Source organism: Anabrus simplex, chromosome 7, assembly GCF_040414725.1.
Source record: "Anabrus simplex isolate iqAnaSimp1 chromosome 7, ASM4041472v1, whole genome shotgun sequence".
In the NCBI taxonomy this organism is placed as follows: Eukaryota; Metazoa; Arthropoda; class Insecta; order Orthoptera; family Tettigoniidae; genus Anabrus; species Anabrus simplex.
The window spans coordinates 249,603,363-249,622,455 of record NC_090271.1 but is presented as its reverse complement, the minus strand read 5'-3'; the positions used below and the strand labels follow the sequence as shown (position 1 = coordinate 249,622,455).

Here is a 19,093-nt window from a genome sequence, read left to right as displayed (position 1 = left end):
AGATGCTTGAACGGAGTTTAAACACCTGTATTCGATTCATATTTAAGCTGTGATATGGTTCTCACATTTCACCTTATTACAGGGAGTTGTCATGGCTTCGTGTTCATGAGCGTCGCAGTCTCCACATCCTGCATGGAGTTCGAAATAAAGGTGTACCGAATTATCTCTCTTCAAAATTTAATTACCTCTCCTCCTATCATAAACACGATACGCGATCTGGCTCCTGTTTAACAATATCTCTCAGTCACTCCAGGACCTACAACCGCTCCTTTGTAGTCACTGCCGCGAGGCTGTGGAATACCCTACCTGCTACCATTAGGGATTTGCGTTCTCGTAGGAGATTTAAGATGGATTGCCGAAATCACTTTTCGATGTGTGTAGTGTGAATGAGTGCGTGAATGAGCATATTTTCATAAAAAGTAGAATTATATTCGCTAGTTATAGGTTTTTACCGGGTTTACGTCCCTTATTATCACTAGTGTTAGTTTTATATTTATTACCATGTGCATTTACATTGTCGTGTTGTACATTCTATAATGGTTTTTATTACAATCCCCACATTTTCTATTAGTACTATATTATTTTTTAAAAATGTGTTGTATTTAAATATTATACTGTATGTATGTTAATTATTATAAATATTGTGGTTAAGTGTAAGAGAGGGCCTTGAGCCCTAACTTCGCCACGAATAAAGACGAATTACTTACTTACTTACTTACTAATCCCCTGAAAGTTAAATAAATAAATAAATAAATAAATAAAATAACAATTAGGTCTATGTGATACGCGTGCCGGATCTCGGGGATTGTCTGACTGCTGAATACTTACCCCCAGTAACCCCCCTCCCCCACTTTGGCTACACCCCTGATACGCGGCTATGAAGCGTAACCACTCTTAAGGAAAAAAGCATGGGGACATACGAGGTTTGGTTTATTCAACGACGATATCTATGTATTTATTTATATGTGTGGCTATTTGAAGCGCTTCGTGGCTCAGGCGGCGGCACGCCGCCTCTCACCTCTGGATACCGTGTTTCAAATCCCGGTCACTCCATGTAAGATTTGTGCTGGACAAAGCGGAGGCGGGACAGGTTTTCCTCCGAGTACTCCAGTTTTTCCTGTCATCTTTCATTCCAGCAACACTCTGCATTAATATTTCATTTCATTTGCCAGTCATTTATTATTGCCCCAGAGGAGTGCGACAGGCTTCGGCAGCCGGCACATTTCCTATCCTCGCCGCTAGATGGGGGCTTCAGTCATTCCATTCCTGACCCAGTCGAATGACTGGAAAAAGGCTGTGGATTCTCATGTGTGGCTATTTCTAGCCGAGTGCAGCCCTTGTAAGGCAGAGCCTCCGATGAGGGTGGGCGGCATCTGCCATGTGAAGGTAACTGCGTGTTATTGCGGTGGAGGATAGAGTTAGGTGTGATGTGTGATTTGCAGGGATGTTGGGGACAGCACAAACACCCAGCCCCCGGGCCATTGGAATTAACCAATGAAGGTTAAAATCCCCGACCCGGCCGAGAATCGAGCCCGGGAAACCCTGAACCGAAGGCCAGTACGCTGACCATTCAGCCAACGATTCGGAGGATATCAATGATGATGATGATGTTTGTTGTTTAAAGGGGCGTAACAGTTAGGTCATCGGCCCCACGACGATATCCCCTCCAGCTTTTGCTCCCGATCTCTCCACGGGAAGCACTAGAACTTAGGGACTCCTCACTGGTAGCTATAACGTTACTTTAAATAATCGTCGCAAATATCGAACATTAACAAACAATTTTACCAAGCAATACTTCCTCTCCGTTGATATGGGACATAGGACATTTAGAAGGTCGGCGGTATTACATATCGATGCGATGCGATGCGATGACTCCTTGGCTGAAGGGTCAGCGTAGTTGTCTTCGGTTCAGAAGGCCCCGATTTTGATTTCTGGCTGTATTTGGGATTTAGACGCATTTGGTTAAGTCTTCTAGTTTGGAAACTGAGTGTTCGCCTTCTTACACACCTTCATGTACATGCAACCACCACAGAAAAACGCAACACTGAATAGATCTCTCAGCATAAGGTTGGTGTCAGGAAGGGCTGCAAAACTGGCCTTGATCCACGGATAGTGCCAACTCTAAAGAATTGGGAAACGACCAGGAAGAAGATGAAAGCAAGTGGTGGAAGCGCGGAAGAAACCGCAATGCCAAGACGTAAACCTGTTTCTCAACAGCATAAGTTATCTGAAAATGTACACAGACCTGAAGATAGTTTTTCGTGGTTCCCATTTTCACACCAGGAAAATGTAGGGGCTGTACCTTAATTAAGGGTATGGCCGATTCCTTCCCACTTCTAGACCTTTACTATCCCATCATCGCTATAAGACTATCTGTGTTGATACGACGTAAAGCAAACAGCAAAATAAAAAATACAAAATGTAACCAACCCTGGAGGGTAAATGGATTAAAGAGAAAGAAAAAAATATACCCTCAGTGTACACGAGTTTCACATTCCTGTTGGGTACATCATGTATTGCATACAAATGCTACAAAAAAAAGCATTCAACAGAACTACCCACTTCTTTATTCCTCTTCAAATAACACAAGTGTTATTTGTGGCAGAGTGACAGAGTAAAAATGCTATTTAATTCTGAAATTGATGAAGATTGAAAATTCATTAAGTTATGACGTCATCTAGCGTATGGAAGCTTAACTAAAGCGAATGCGGAAAACAGCAGCTAGGAATTTCCACACGTTGAGAGCGTCCATATCAAAGTAACTGTGGGCAGTTTTGGGACAACTTCCGTACAGTGTGTCACACGCTGAAGAGTTCCGCAGACCCTGCGAGGCAGCCAGCAGATACTGAAAGTACTGTCCTTCTCCAGATACGACCCTGAAACAAAAATACAGTTTTACATTAGCCCTTTCCTGCGTACAAACTTCATACGAGGTTTTATGTACCCTTTCTTAGTTATGTATTGCAAGATAATAACAACACGTTTCACTGTATATGTCACATATGTGTGTTAAATAACTCAAGACACAGAAGCTGTGTATATGAAACTCGAACTGTATCTGTTGCATACGTGTCACTCGTGCTAAGTTACTGTAGGATAGTAAATACATGCATATAAAACAACTGTAGTAGGTGAGTAAGAATGTTTTCTACAGTCTAAATATGTGTTCTCATAAGCTTCCCCTCATTCCGACAGAATATTTTTGGACCTAAAATTGTTATTGAACAGTGTATAATTATTGTTACTCCGACACGTTATGGTATTATTATATTGGGCATAAATTAAACATATGTATTATACAAAAAGGTAGACAGAATTAACTTCCACTCCCGCCTATAAAAGATCCGTTTAGGATCAACTTACGTGTATATATGTTCAGTCCTCAACCCGAAGGCTGGTTGAATCCTCCATTACCTGCCATAGATGGCCTAGGCATCACTGAACAGGTGTACTAGGGAAATTAGTATTGGTGTAGTTTCCCGTTGCTTTCCTCACTGAGGCAGAAGGGTGATCAGAAAGTTTCCGTTTGCAGCGGATATGCAACGTTGCACGACTCCGATGCGGTTATGTAAGCACGGACATGAAGGCAAAGGGGTTAGTGTGGCAGTCGTTTCGTGCAGAAGTGCGTGCGTTAAATGCGGCCACGTTAACTATGGCAACGTTGTTACCAAATGCGTCCAAACAGGACCAACGTGTTGTTAATCCGTTTTTGGCTGCCGAAGGACAAACACCGGTGGACATCCATAGGAGAATGAAGACCGTGTATGGGGCAGCATGTCTGTCGAAAACCACCGTTGTGGAATGGTGCACCAAGTTCCGTGTGAGTCGCGTTTCGACACAAGACGCCAGTCGATCTCGCAGGCTGGTCTCTTCCATTACGGACAACAACTGAGGGGTGGATGAGGCGATTAGGGCGGAGCAGCGCATAACCATTTGTGCGTTAGCAGTGGATCTCGACATCAGTTTCGGTAGCTTGAAGGGTCGAAGCTTCCTGTCGGACGAGGATGCGCAGCAGGTGGTTACGGACTTCTTCACGCAGCAGGACGCGGTGTTTTACCACACGGCGATCTGCAATCTAGTGCGTTGGTGGGATGAGTTCCTCATTGTCCACGACGGTTTTCCCTGATTGCCATCCCGGTTCAGGACTGTACTACCGTCGTATCAGTCTTCCAAGCCCACTGAAATGCATGCACCAACCGACTCTGTGGCAACATTTTCACGCCATTCATAGCAGGGACTGGCTGCATAAACAATGGCATTACTATCATCGTTCATACCTACGTTATTTTCATGTTGTCAGAGCCATGTACAAGACCGAGACAGATCAATGAAGGTAAAAAAAAAATGCTCTAGTCCATACCAGAAGACATAGTGCACTGTAAACACTACGTCACGCCAACGAAGGCATGATCAACGTACAGCATAGAATGTTGAGTAAATAACTATTAAACCACCGAAGTATATCAAAACACGAGCTACAAAAAAAAAATCACTTCGTACTCGACCCCGTAGAGAAACGGGACAAGGGTTGGACATGCATACATTGACAGTTTATTCTGACATTACTTTGATCAGAAAATATGAAGAAAAATTCAATTTAGTTATTGTACTCTTCTTCTTCTTCTTCTTCTTCTACTACTACTACTACTACTACTACTACTACCGATTTTCCCGCACTCGAGGGGTCGCGGGTGCTAACTGGGTTGGACATATGGATACGGTTTTATTTTACGGCTGGATGCCCTTCCTGACGCCAACCCTATGTGGAAGGATGTAACCAATATTGCGTGTTTCTGCGGTGGTTGGTAATGAGTGTGTTATTTGGATATGGTGAGGAGAGTGTGGGACAAATACCAACACCCAGTCTCCGAAACGGAGAGATTCATTCGACGGGATTAAAATCCCCAACCCAGCCCGGGAATCCAACCCGGGACCCTCTGAACCGGAGGCCTCAACCATTCAGCCAAGGAGTCGGACCATTTAGTTACTGCACTGAACGCAGTAAATCAAGTTCCGCATGTGGGAAATTTCGACAGAGACCGCAGGTAATAAAATGTCACCTATGCTCATATGACTTTGTATTTACCCTATAATGATTTACTTGACCTTATATTGGCCTTTAGAGCAATTTGGGCCTTCCCGATAAAAATATTATTCCGATTTACTTGAAAACCTGTATTTGGGTAGGAAATAATGGTGACTCATAGTTTATTCGTCTGGACTCCTCAATCATGCTGGCTCTCTTCTCAGCTATAAACATTTTAGTACCGCACACGCCTACCTGTGCAACTTGGTCTTATGACCTCACCTTAATTTCGTACGTTAGTAAGGTGAACGTTGACGACCCCGTTCTAGAAAACTGTACTTCTTTTCTGGTCAAAAATGATTTGTCCAGGGTTGTTTTTTTCCCTCAGACTCAGCAGCGGATCCCACCTCTACCGGCTCAAGGGCAGTTTCCTGGAGTGTGAGACATTTGGTCGGGGGTACAACTGGTTAGGTGGACCAGTACCTCACCCAGGCGGCATCACCTGCTTTGCTGAGCAGGGGTCTTGTGAGGGATGGGAAGATTGAAATGGATAGACAAGGAAGTGGCTGTGGCTTTAAGTTGGGGACCATGACTGGAGAAGTGGGAAACCACGGAAAATCATTTCGAGGATGGATGAGATGGAAATGGCACCCCTCTCTATTCAGTTGACCTCCTGAGATTCACTGGACCCCATTTTCCTGGTGTGACAATGGGAAACCACGGAAAACCATTTTCAGGGCTGCCGATAGTGGGATTTGAACCTACTATCTCCCGGATGCAAGCTCACAGCCGCGCGCCTCTACGCGCACGGCCAACTCGCTCGGTCACATATTTTTAAAATGAATAGTTCGCTAAGGGAACTACGTGTAGTGGTAGACAAACACTCAATCAAAACAAGATTTTACTGAAAATGAGCAGGTTCAACTATTTTCTGAACTGCTCACTGAAGACAGAAGCTACGGTAAATTTGCGTACAAGTTGAGCCGACTCCGTGTACTGTCAGTAGCGCGCGTACCACACTTTGAAAACCTCCGCTCTAGAAGACACTTGCTGTCAACTGCCAGTGCTCATATGGGTCAGTTCCTAAGCTCTGTGGAAACCACTCCATTCTTTGATATATCGAACCACCGACTCGTCACAGTCCCTCACTATTCTTTGTAATATGAGCCTTACTACTACTACTACTCAAATGTTTTCATTCCTCCCCTGAAGGGAAAGGCGGGCCTCTTAGACGGTGACGCCGTCTCTCAGGCCGGGAGTTTTGTTACGGTGAAGGAGATTTTCGGAGACGGTGAGGGGTTTGGCGACCGTGGCCTATACTAGGAACTACCCTGGCATTCGCCTTAGTGCAGGAGAATGGAAAACCACGGAAAACCATTCTCAGGACAGCCGACGGTTGGGGCTAGCCGTGAAGTCCAGCTCGGTTCCGTCTCCCGAACGCAGAGGCGTAGAGCCACCCTTCCTCTACTCGGTTGGCCGGTCAGAGTGCAGAGCTATTGGTCCACGGACCAGCCGTGGCCACTTAAGGGCAGAGACCCACACTGCATCTACCGACCATGAGCCTTAGCTCATTGGTCAAAGTATTATTTTGTATTTCGCTAGGGACATTCGGGTCACCAGGTGGATGCCTGGATGTTAAAATCCGCCCTGAGTTGTAACTTGCTCTGTCTGTCTGTCTGTTACAATATGTTGACGTTACTATACGCCAGACAGTGCAGATTGTAGTAAATCTGTGCGCTGAATAAGGTCAGTGGAACCAGCCTTGAACTTGTACAGGCCGAGACCTCCTGCTGCGTCAGACTGATTTACACATATCCTTCTCTCATTCTCTGTCCCACCCTTCTTCCCATCAGTAAATAAATATCGCTCGGAAACATTTACACACACTTCATCGTCTTTGAACATATGCAATGACTTTCTTCACATTTCAACTCTCCCCCCTAAACAGGAATAATGTTGTGGAACACATATAAATTATATTAACTGCTTAATTAATTTCCTAGTCTTCTTCTTCTTCCCTTTCTTCTTGCGGGGATGAATAGCTTAGACCGTAGAGACTTGGCTTTCTGAGTCCAGGTTGGCAAGTTCAATCCTGGTTTAGTTCGGTAGTATATGAAGGTGCTGAAATACGTCAGCGTCGTATCGGTATATTTACTGTTGCTATTGATGCTTTCACGGGCCGTACTTATAGACATGATGTAGGCTTTTGGGCTTATGCCGTGACAAGAAAATAATGTGAAATTTTTTACGTTTCGCAGAGAACTGTGCTCTGCGTCATCAGAAGGAAATCTCGACTGTCCACGAGAAAGGCCTCTTAACAATGAGCTTTGCAATTTAGACGTTACAATTAAAGTGGAAATGATACATTCATTCGTCACCAGATGGCTCCCCGAAGCTGTCAGCTTTTCTTCTGATGACATTCTCTGCAAAACGTAAAGAATTCCAACTTATTTTCTTGACATGGCATAAGCCCAAAAGCCTACGTCGGGTATATTTATTGGTACGTAAAGAAACTCCCGTGGGACAACATTTCGGCACCTAGGCGTCTCCGAAAAGTAGTTAGTGGGACGTAAAATAAATAATAGTATACCTTCGGGTTTTTTTAACAATCCGATTTACGTCGCACCGGCACAGGTCTTACGTTGACGATGGGATACGAGAGGGTTAAGAGGGGGAAGGAAGTGGCCGTGGCCTTATTTAAGGTACAGTCCCAGCATGATTATTTCTCATTCTTTTACCGGGAAGGGGGCGCACGGTTTAAGCCACGTAGCCATCAGTTTGCATTGCTGAGATGGTGTGAGTTTAAATCCCACCGTAGGGATTTTCCTTGGTTTCCCACTTTCACACCAGGAAAATGCTGGGGCTGAAACTTACTTAAGACCACAGTCACTTCTTTTCTATCCCAGCATCGCGGTAAGATCTATCTGTGTCGGTGCGACGTAAAGAAAAATACACAAGAACCTCGTTTATCCGGATTAAGTGGGACCGGAACTGATCCGGATTATCGAAAATACACAAGAACCTCGTTTATCCGGATTAAGTGGGACCGGAACTGATCCGGATTATCGAAAATACACAAGAACCTCGTTTATCCGGATTAAGTGGGACCGGAACTGATCCGGATTATCGAAAATACACAAGAACCTCGTTTATCCGGATTATGTGGGACCGGAACTGATCCGGATTATCGAAAATCCGGATAATCCAGAAAAACTAAAAAACCAAACAGTACATGTTATATAGTCTATTAATATAACTTGTACAGTAATATCTGTTTTCAATTGTACAAACAAATATAAGAACACTTTTCTTATATTTACGACTCTGTTTTATGCACTAAAATAATGTGGAAGTTTTTTTTTTCTGTTTTACATTTGTATAGCGTTAGCGCGCAGCATGATCACGAACGCGTTTTACTAACAACAGTTCTGCCGGTGTGGTTTCAGTCTAGGATTCTAAATAATAATAATGTTATTTGTTTTACGTCCCACTAACTACTTTTTTAAGGTCTTCGGAGACGCCAAGGTGCCGGAATTCAGTCCCGCGGGAGTCCTTTTACGTGCCAGGAAATCTACCGACACGGGGCTGTCGTATTTGAGCACCTTCAAATACCACCGGACTGAGCCAGGATCGAACCTGCCAAGTTGGGGTTAGAAGGCCAGCGCCTTAACCGTCTGAGCCACTCAGCCCGGCGGATTCTAAATAGCCCATCAGTTTGTCCAGCTGCATTGTTGCCTCTCCATGAGCCAAAGTTTCTTTTGATGGAGCACCGGTTTCATTTTCGAATTCAGTATTAGTGAATTAGTATCGCGTTGCATTCAGAAGAGCGTGAGTTCGAATCCCACCTCGGCCGTCCTGGGAATGGTTTTCCACGGTTTCCCATCCTCAATTCCAGACGAATGCCGGGGCGGTACCTTTGATAGACCGTGGCTGAATTACTTCCATTTCCTGTACTTAACTGTCCTTGGCGGAAAAGACATTCAAAAAGAGTCGACCCCGTGAAAGAATTACTGTAGAAGTAAAAATACTTTTTATTATTATCGATTCGGATAAACCGGAGATCCGGATTAATGAGGACCGGATAAATGAAGTTCTTGTGTAGTAAAACAGTCTTCTTTTTCTTCTTCTTACCCTTCTTCTTGGCCATTTAACAATTACTAGGGGTTAGCACTATACTGTGTGTTGATAAAGCCCAGTTTTACGTCCCGATAAACTTCCTGACGTCATCACACGTGGTGTGATATATATAGATGTGAATTAAGAAGAAGCCACATTTCTAGCGCCCAAACTGGACAAATTGAACGTGGGACCTTCTGAACGGAACACCACTACACTAACAATTAAAATGGACTGTTTTATTACTTATGATGATATAATTCAGTTTCGAGTAGTTATTTAAATCTGATGCAGCTCTTGCAAAAACAAAAAACAAAACACCCAGTGATAACGGTGGGCTGCGGCTGCCACAGAAAGTATTCGTACATCAATGGAATGTAATGGAACATCATTACCGCATACGAGCTGAAGTTAGATTTATAAAGAGCATAACGACAGACATCAGATATACACGCTGAACATACAGATCGTTTAAAAATGTAATATGATCGGCACGATACTGTATACAAACTGCAGATCGTACCGCCAAGAAAGTATTCGTGCAGTGGGGATGTACTGTCTTTGTGATTAGTTAAATCAGTTGTCGCCACAGGTTTATGCCGCTGTGCCTGCAGGAGTTGTCATCTCTTCAGTCATCGCTCTGCTGTTGTTGCCGCAAGGTTATTTAGTATGAGGCGAAAGAAGACGGGACTTTCAGTGAGTCAACGAGAGAGTATAGTGTTACTGTGTAAACAAGGTAATAGTTATCGCCAAATTGGAAAACAGCTGGACATTAGCTATAGTACGGTGATTTTAATCTATATAACTTATATAAAATAAGAGTTTTGACTGTACATTGATCAGAATTTGAAAAAAAAATGGTATTTCTGTATCGTTCATGTCCACAGTAACAAGGAAACGCACTTTTATCTTTTCCGTAATGTCTGTCTGTCTGTATGTATGTACACGCATCACCTGAAAACGGCTGAAGAGAATTTAATGAAAATCGGTATGTAAAGTCGGGGGATGAGCCACTACAATCTGAGCTATAAATCATTTTATTCACGCTGAGTGAAATAGTAGTTTAGAGGAAGGCCTAAAATTCAATTCTCAAATATTTATATTTTAAGTGGTACTGTCGATAAATACTACATAACTGAAGTTACATAGAATTAAATTTCCGATCATTTATGTCTTATACAATTTTACCGTACCGGCTATGATAACACTGATACTCATGAAGTTCGATTTTTGTTGCTAAGTCCACATCAACGCCGAGCCACGAGAAAATGGGTGAACAGAATTTAATGGAAATCGGTATATAGAGTCGGGAAAGAAAGAACTGTAGTCTAAGCTATAAACAATTTTACTGAACCTGGGTGAAATGGTAGTTTAGGGGTAGGCGCCTAAAATTTAATTTTTAAATACCTTCGTTATTGCTCCTATAGAAAAGTACTAAGTTACATAACAAAAGTTATAGAGAATAAAATTTCCGACGAGTTGGCCGTGCGTGTAGAGGCGCGCGGCTGTGAGCTTGCATCCGGGAGATAGTAGGTTCGAATCCCACTATCGGCAGCCCTGAAAATGGTTTTCCGTGGTTTCCCATTTTCACACCATGCAAATGCTGGGGCTGTACCTTAATTAAGGCCACGGCCGCTTCCTTCCAACTCCTAGGCCTATCCTATCCCATCGTCGCCATAAGACCTATCTGTGTCGGTGCGACGTAAAGCCCCTAGCAAAAAAAAAAAAAATATATTTCCGATCATTTATGTTTTATTCAGTTTTACCGTCCCGACAGCGACAAGAGTAGTATTTCAGAGGCGGAGGAAAACTAAATGCGAAGGCCTACAATATGGAAAGCGCATAACATTGATCAACAATTACATTACATTGACCATTGTTTGTTGTGATGTTCTTTGCCTCTTATCGTGCCCTCAACTCTGATAGATGGGATTACTGTTGCGTATCGAGTATAACAACCTGACTCAATATTGGCGGGAAAGAGTTGGGGAGTTAAAAAACTGTTTTCTTTAGCATGCCATTCCTCTGGTTCATACATTGTCTGATACTGCTGGTACGTAACACACTGGTTCATCAGTATTCCAGCTATTCACTCCCTACTCTGACACGCTGTTTTGAATGAGCAGTGTGCAAATTTGGCAGAGGCTCACTTAGTAATAGTAGTATGACCTGGTCTAGAATTACAATATAAGCCTATTCCAAATTACAGCACTATAATTCATTCATAATTCAAAATTCAACCCTGAAAAGAGATGTTACTTAAGAAAAGCGTCTTCCTCTTCACTTTTATTAAATTCTACATTCATTTTGTTCGAAATTAGCAGTGAAGAGGTTTTTTCTCCTCTGGCTTGGAGGAAAAATTTGCCTCCAAGTCAGATAGATTTTTCTGCCACCAGTGTAGTGAAAGGAGATTTTCCGACTCATCGGGTACTCCTAGGAAAGAGATTAGTAAAAGGGCATAGATTTGTCCTCCTGGGACTCCCCGCTATTCGACCCCTCCCCCCCGACGAAAAAAAGACGAAGAGTGTTCACGGATCAAGGCTGTGCGGCTTGGCCATTCTAGCTCTGGAACTTTGGACTGTTAGATCGGCAGCTTAGTACTGTTCGTTAAAAGTGAGAAAATGTGTTGTTTTTTCATTTGGTCGAGTATTTCATATTGCTTTTAATCGCGCCATTCCTACTGACGTCATTGTAATGACCTATGTTCATTTCACTTGGGAAAACCACTAAGGCAGTCTTTCTGGGAATGTAAAAAAGCAGGTGGAGAGTGAGTGTCTGCCATTATAATGAAAACTCCCCAACCTGATTGTGACAGAGTAGGCAAGCAGACCTACCATCACAATGAAAATTCCCTAATCCAGTCTTCATATGAGAAAAGACGTTTGGTGACTTCCCCCTCGCCTTTCTAGGGTAACGTTGCTGTACAACATAATACAATCTTGCTCACAAGGTGTACACTACTTAACATAGAATTCTGTATACAATGTAGAATTCCGTAGCGGAGCACGGGTACATCAGCTAGTAGTTAATAAATACAAGCACAGCGGACAGAAAGAGAACAAACCAGTGCTGACAATACAGGAGCGACGCATTATTGTGCATTCGGCACGAAAGGAACTGTTCCGGAGTCCTGCATCCATTGCTACACAACTCGCTTCAAGGTCAAACAAAACGGTGAGTGTGCAAACTATAAGGAATGTATTGCACAGTGCGAACCTGCGTCCACGAAAGGAGCTACTTATAAGTGAAAGAGCCTTAAGACCTATCTGTGTCGGTATGACTTCAGTTGCAGCACCACGCCAGCGGCCAGAGATATTACAGTATGTAACTGAGAAGTAAGGGCAATTGCACACAACTTTGAGCTAAGAACTTACCGTAATATAAATTCCTAAATTGGACCATTCTCAGTAGAATTTATTCAGCTTTATCGCACTTCACACTACTGTCACATGCTTCCAGAGAATACTATCAGTTTAACATCCTCTATTAAACGTGTTAATGGAGCCACGCGACTTTGTATACGTTCGTGAAGAAAAAGAAAACAATAGTAGTTTCCGAAGGTGAGGAAAATTTGGTTGTAATAGCTCTTCCAAAGCATAAACAGGTGAGTTGAGCGTTGAGCATGTGACATCAACTGGCCGTGGGAAGTCTTATATCGACGTTTGGCTTCCCTGGACCACTGCCTTGTAGATAAGTAGATACCACTTAGGCAGCACCTGGACAGACCACAGCCACCAGGCTTGGTTTATCCTCTGCATCTCGCACGTATTGATAGGAAAAGACGAGGGATAGGGAAGGATGGGTATCCTCAATTATGGTGCAGGTATTTGCCTGGAGTGAAAATTAGGAAACCACTGAAAACTACCTTCAGGGCTACCGACAGTGGGGTTCAATCCCACTGCCTCCCGAATGCAAGCTCACAGCTACGTGACCCACTTGTAAAAAAAGTGATAGATAATCGTAATTTCAGGATATTAGATCGCGCAATGTTAATAATCTGCTGACGCGTTTCGATCCTGCGACCAGGATTTCAGAGCAATAACAAATAAAGTATTGACAACTGTCTCTCCATAGAAACCAGACTCAAGGCAGAAAGACCCTGTTAGAAATATACACTGCTGGAAAAGTATTAGTACACCCTCGTAGAATTTTCCAATTCACTCAAGATTTATTGTTGAAACACTACATATGGAGTATATGAAATGATTACATTTAAAGATCAATAGCTCAAGTGGTACTGAGGTACCAGGTGTCGATCCATGCTGAAACACCCATATTAGTACGTGGTGTATCCTCCATGGGCGGCAATGCAGGCACTGATTCTGACATCCATTCGATCATACAGATGGTGAATACTGTCTTGGATTACATTATTCCACACCTGTTCGACCTATTCACGTAGTTCTGCAAGAGTTATGGGTTGAAGAGTCGCACGTGTTAGTTGTCGTCCCATCATATCCCACACATGCTCGATAGGAGACAAGTCCGGAGATCGTGCTGGCCAGGGAAGCTGCTGCACGTCTTGCAGAGCACATTGAGTTTCACGCGCATTGTGTGGGCGAGCATTATCCAGTTGAAACAACACATCACCGTCCTGTTGCAAGAATGGCAAAAGAACGTTTCTTACAACATTCTGCACGTACCGACTGCTGGTTAGCGTTCCCTCCACAAACACCAAAGGTGAACGAGAGTTGTAGCTTATGCACCCCAGACCATAAGGCCTGGGGTGTGGCCAGTGTGTCTTGGCCGAATGCCCTCCACGAGACAGCACTCGCCAGGTGTACGTCGTACGCGCAAACGACCATCACTTGCTTGCAGGCAGAATCTGCTTTCACTACTGAAGACCACGGCCGGCCATTCCTTCTTACAAGTGATTCTCTGATGCTACCAGTCCAGCCATGCACGTCGATGCTGTGGCGTGAGCGGCAGACGGGCTAGAGGTGTGCGTGCCCGCACTCCCACTGCTAGTAACCGGTTGGCAATAGTTCGTGTTGACACTTCTAGGCTCACTAACCCTCTTTTCTGTGCTGTGGTAGCTGTACGATCTGCTACTGCTGCCCTTACATTACGACGATCTTGGTGGACATCCGTGCTGCGTGGACGACCAGAACCTCGTCTACGAGTATGAGAATGTTCACTCGACCGTTGCAGGCAGCATCGTTGCACAACTTACGCAGCACGTCCAACCTGTGCGGCAATTCACCGAAAGGACCATCCCACCACTCAGAAAGCCACAATTTGACCCCTGTCAAACTCGCTCAGTTGGCTGTAGGAAGCACGAGTGCGTCTCCGTGGCATGGCGCATGTTTACTTCGTACGTTTACATCACACTGAGCCTTCTGGCTGTAAACATTCTCTGTTAAAGGGTACACGCAGATGTCGCACTGGCAGCTATGTCACTGCGCTATCTATGAATATTGAATTTTCACGACCGCATTGTAATCGAAACAGACTTTCAACGTTTTAGGTCGTGTTACGTACATGTAGTACGTGTTGAAGAGATGTTAAGTACAGAACAAAAATGGCCAGCCGGACACCAGTGGGATCCGAACACAACACGTACTACATGTACGTAACACGACCTAAAACGTTGAGAGTCTGTTTCGATTACAATGCGGTCGTGAAAATTCAATATTCATTGACATGCCCCACAATGGGCGACTTAAACGCACTCTACAGTGTGCTAGCAGCAGTGCCAGACCTGTAGCTCAGATCCTTTCAAACAGAACAAAGATGGCCTAGGCCACCATAGCTCAATTGGTAGAGCAACCGACGCGAAATCGGAAGGTTGTGGGTTCGGATCCCACTGGTGTCCGGCTGGCCATTTTTGTTCTGTACTTAACATCTCTCCAACACGTACTACATGTACGTAACACGACGTAAAACGTTGAAAGTCTGTTTCGATTACAATGCGGTCGTGAAAATTCAATATTCATTGACATGACCCACAACGGGCGACTTAAACGCACTCTGCAGTGTGCTAGCAGCAGTGCCAGACCTGTAGCTCAGATCTTTTCAAACAGAACAAAGATGGCTTAGGCCACCATAGCTCAATTGGTAGAGCAACCGACGCGAAATCGGGAGGTTGTGGGTTCGGATCCCACATGGTGTCCGGCTGGCCATTTTTGTTCTGTACTTAACATCTCTTCAGCACGTACTACATGTACGTAACACGACCTAAAACGTTGAAAGTCTGTTTCGATTACTACGCTATCTGTTGGCGGACGACGTTGAAACCATTATCAGTACATCCGCCAGGTGGCATCTGCTGTCATCGGATCAAAATCGATGTCATCTTTACAGGTGTTCTATTTTTTCCGGCAGTGTAGTTAATTCCAGGGCCTCCAAGTCAAGGATAAAGATGTTGACGAATTAATAATGGAGGGTAGCCATGATCTACTAACAATTTCTAACGCCTCAGGAATGATTCTAGGTATATACTCATGCTCTTTATGAATGAACTATATTTCTAACAGGGTATCTCTATCTTGAGTGTGGTTACCATGGAGTAACAGTAATAAATCTCGAGCTGGTGCAGCTCTTTTCAGGCACACCCCCATTGGAGGTGAGCTGCATGTACCATTCCAACCACATACCAGCCCTCCTGCCATTCTTAAATTTCTGGCAGTACCGCGAATCGAACCCGGGCCCCCGAGGACGGCAGCTAATAACACTAACCGTTACGCTACGGAGGCGGACTGGAGTAATAGTTACCAATACATTATTTGTTATTGCTCTGAAGACGTTCCTGTTCGCAGGATGGAAACGCGACATTTAGTGGTCGTGAAAGTCTACGTTGTTGATGATTGAGTCATCAGTCCATAGATTGGTTTGATGCAGCCCTCCATAACACCCTATCCTTAGCTAACATTTTCATGCGTACACAACCGCTACATCCTACGACTGCTCTAATCTGCTTGTCATACTCGTACCTTGGTCTACCCCTACCGTTCTTTCCACCTACACTTTCCTCAAAAACCAGCTGTACAAGTCCTGGGTGTCTTAAGATATTACTGTCATTCTGTCAAAAGTCAAAAAATCAAAAGTCTACATATTAAGATAAAAAGTGAGAGCGTAAACAACTCTGTCACTTACGCCGACTTTAAGCAGTTGTACTGTCCGACTCGTTGGCTGAATGGTCAGCGTGCTGGCCTTCTGTTCAGAGGGTCCCGGGTTCGATTCCCGTCCGGGTCGGGGATTTTAACCTTAATTGGTTAATTCCAGTGGCCCGGGGGCTGGGTGTTTGTGCTGTCCCCAACATCCCTGCAACTCACACACCACACATAACACTATCCTCCACCACAATAACACGCAGTTACCTACACATGGCAGATGCCGCCCACCCTCATCGGAGGGTCTGCCTTACAAGGGCTGCACCCGGCTAGAAATAGCCACACGAAATTATTATTAGCAGTTGTACTTTTCTTTCAGAAGTAGCCGTTTCAATATTTGCTCTACACAGTACTTTTTACTATTTACAATATTTCATGTAAGCGTAAAGTACACAGTTCGCGTGCAGCTGTTCATGTAGTATTTGTTAAAAAATTGCACATATCTTAAGACTGACACGATTTAATTTTGTTTCTGTACAAGACGTGACTGCCCTGACTTCCTCTGTCGGAGTGGAGGTCAGCAGAAGATACAGCCAAGGTTACCTCGATATTGTTTACTGTCAGAACTCATCTGTTTGATATAACATCAGCTAATTAAAGATGCCATAAACATGTACCTCCAAGGCCAAGAAGGTTCAGTCTGTAATTACTGTAGTTAGTCAGCTGATTTGTGCTACCAAGTTGCACCTTGCAGGTCGTAATATGATCTGATATAATTTCAGTGACATTTCATTATGAATAAAGAGTCAGACAGGTGCATTAATGCACGTAAATTAGAAATACTCCTTTTAATAAAACGACATTTCACCTAACCACAAAACAAATTACTAAACAAGCTTCAGTTAAAAGCATCGTTCCTATGAGGTGTTTAACGTGGAAGAATACACGACAAAATTAAATGTGATAGCTTATCTATATCAAGCTCTACAAGTTTTGATTTAATTTCACTCTTCCTCAACTTGCTGGTTGGATGTTACCAATTGAACATCTCCCTCCAGGACACGAGGAACATTGGTCTACGTGGAAATCGTTGAACAGGCTTCACACTGGGGTTGGTAGAGCAAGAATCAATATGGTAAAGTGGGGCTTTCCTGGCACATCCAGGCAATGTGAATGTGGTGAAGACCAAACCACAGCCCATTTCATGAACTGTAGTAAGTGTCCTTTAAGTTGCACAATAGAGGACTTGATGGCTGCGACACCTAATGCCCGTGATTTGGCAAAATTCTGGGCAGACACTATTTGATATGTATGTCATTAAGTACCATTATGCTATGTAAAATGTATGCTTCTGATACGAATAAATAAATAAATAAATAAATAAATAAATAAATAAATAAATAAATAAATAAATAAATACTCTAAATATTCTTCTTCTTCTTTTTCTACTGACGCTAACCCTATACGGAGGTATGTAATCACTATTGCGTGTTTCTGTGGTGATTGGTAGTGTAGTGTTTTGTCTGAATATGAAGAGGAAAGTGTTGGGACAAACACGAACACCCAGTCCCCGGGTCAGGAGAATTAATCAGAGGTGATTAAAATCCCCGATCCTGCCGGGAATCGAACCCAGGACCATCTGAACCGAAGGCCTAACCGCTGACCATTCAGCCAATGAGTCGGACATTTGATTTAATTTCATTATTTAATTTAATACACTCTCACCAAACCTCTTAAATTTGCTTATTGAAGAAGCAATATGTGTTTTAAAGGAATGGTCTAAAGGAATAAAGGTAAGCGGGAAAAGAATCCACAGCATTAGATTTGCTGATGACATTTCCATGCTAACAGATTCTGAGAAGGAATTGAATAGAATGTGGACTGTTCTGTGTGATACATTGAAACATTACAAACTTAAAATCAATAATAAGAAAAGCAGAATTTTAGTTGTGAACAAAGATGGCAGAGGAGTTATTATTATTTTTTTGCTAGGGGCTTTACGTCGCACCGACACAGATAGGTCTTATGGCGACGATGGGATGGGAAAGGCCTAGGAGTTGGAAGGAAGCGGCCGTGGCCTTAATTAAGGTACAGCCCCAGCATTTGCCTGGTGTGAAAATGGGAAACCACGGAAAACCATCTTCAGGGCTGCCGATAGTAGGATTCGAACCTACTATCTCCCGGATGCAAGCTCACAGCCGCGCGCCTCTACGCGCACGGCCAACTCGCCCGGTAGGCAGAGGAGTTAATACAAATGTATGTTCAGTCTTCAGCCCTAAGGCTGGTTGTATCCTCAACAGCTCCGCCATCAGCTGTCATAGATGGCCTAGGCATCACTGAAGAGGCGTACTAGGGAAATGAGGAGTGAGGTAGTTTCCCGTTGCTTTCGTCACCAAGCCAGTTGTTATTACATATCAGTCTGCCAAGCCCACTGAAATGCATGCACCAACCGACCCCATGAGCAACATTTTCACACCATTCATAGCAGGGACTGGCTGCAGAAGGATTGGCATTACTAGCATCGCTCATACCTCAGTCACTTTCATATTGTCAAAGCCAAGTATACGACAGAAACATATCAATGAAAGTAAAAAAATTACTCTAGCCCATACCAGAAGACATAGTGCACTGTAAACACTAGGTCCTGCCATCAAAGGCAAATATAACAATAGGATATTCCAAAATACAACAAGTGCAACATTTCTGTTATTTAAGAAGCATTATAACTGAAGACGACTTCAAAAAAGCTTTTGACAAAGTAAACCGCAATACCTTACTTAATATTTTAATATCTCACCACACCCCACAACAGATGGTACAGAACATAAGTACCCTTTACACACTTAACCTGATTTCCGTAAAGGTCAGCGATAAATTATCAAAGTGGAAAACAATAAAC

The 19,093-nt window shown here is 43.5% G+C and overlaps 1 protein-coding gene across 1 annotated transcript in view; it reads right to left on the bottom strand.

Annotated features, from left to right (window-relative positions):
• Window positions 1-2,663: 2,663 nt before the first annotated feature.
• The window catches only part of LOC136877093 (uncharacterized), a 901,324-nt gene continuing 884,894 nt past the window's right edge, over window positions 2,664-19,093 (bottom strand). Inside the window, exon 5 of the mRNA XM_068228539.1 lies at window positions 2,664-2,876. Coding sequence (XP_068084640.1) covers window positions 2,693-2,876 — 184 coding nt within the window. The 3' untranslated portion in view covers window positions 2,664-2,692. The remainder of the gene's footprint in view (window positions 2,877-19,093) is intronic.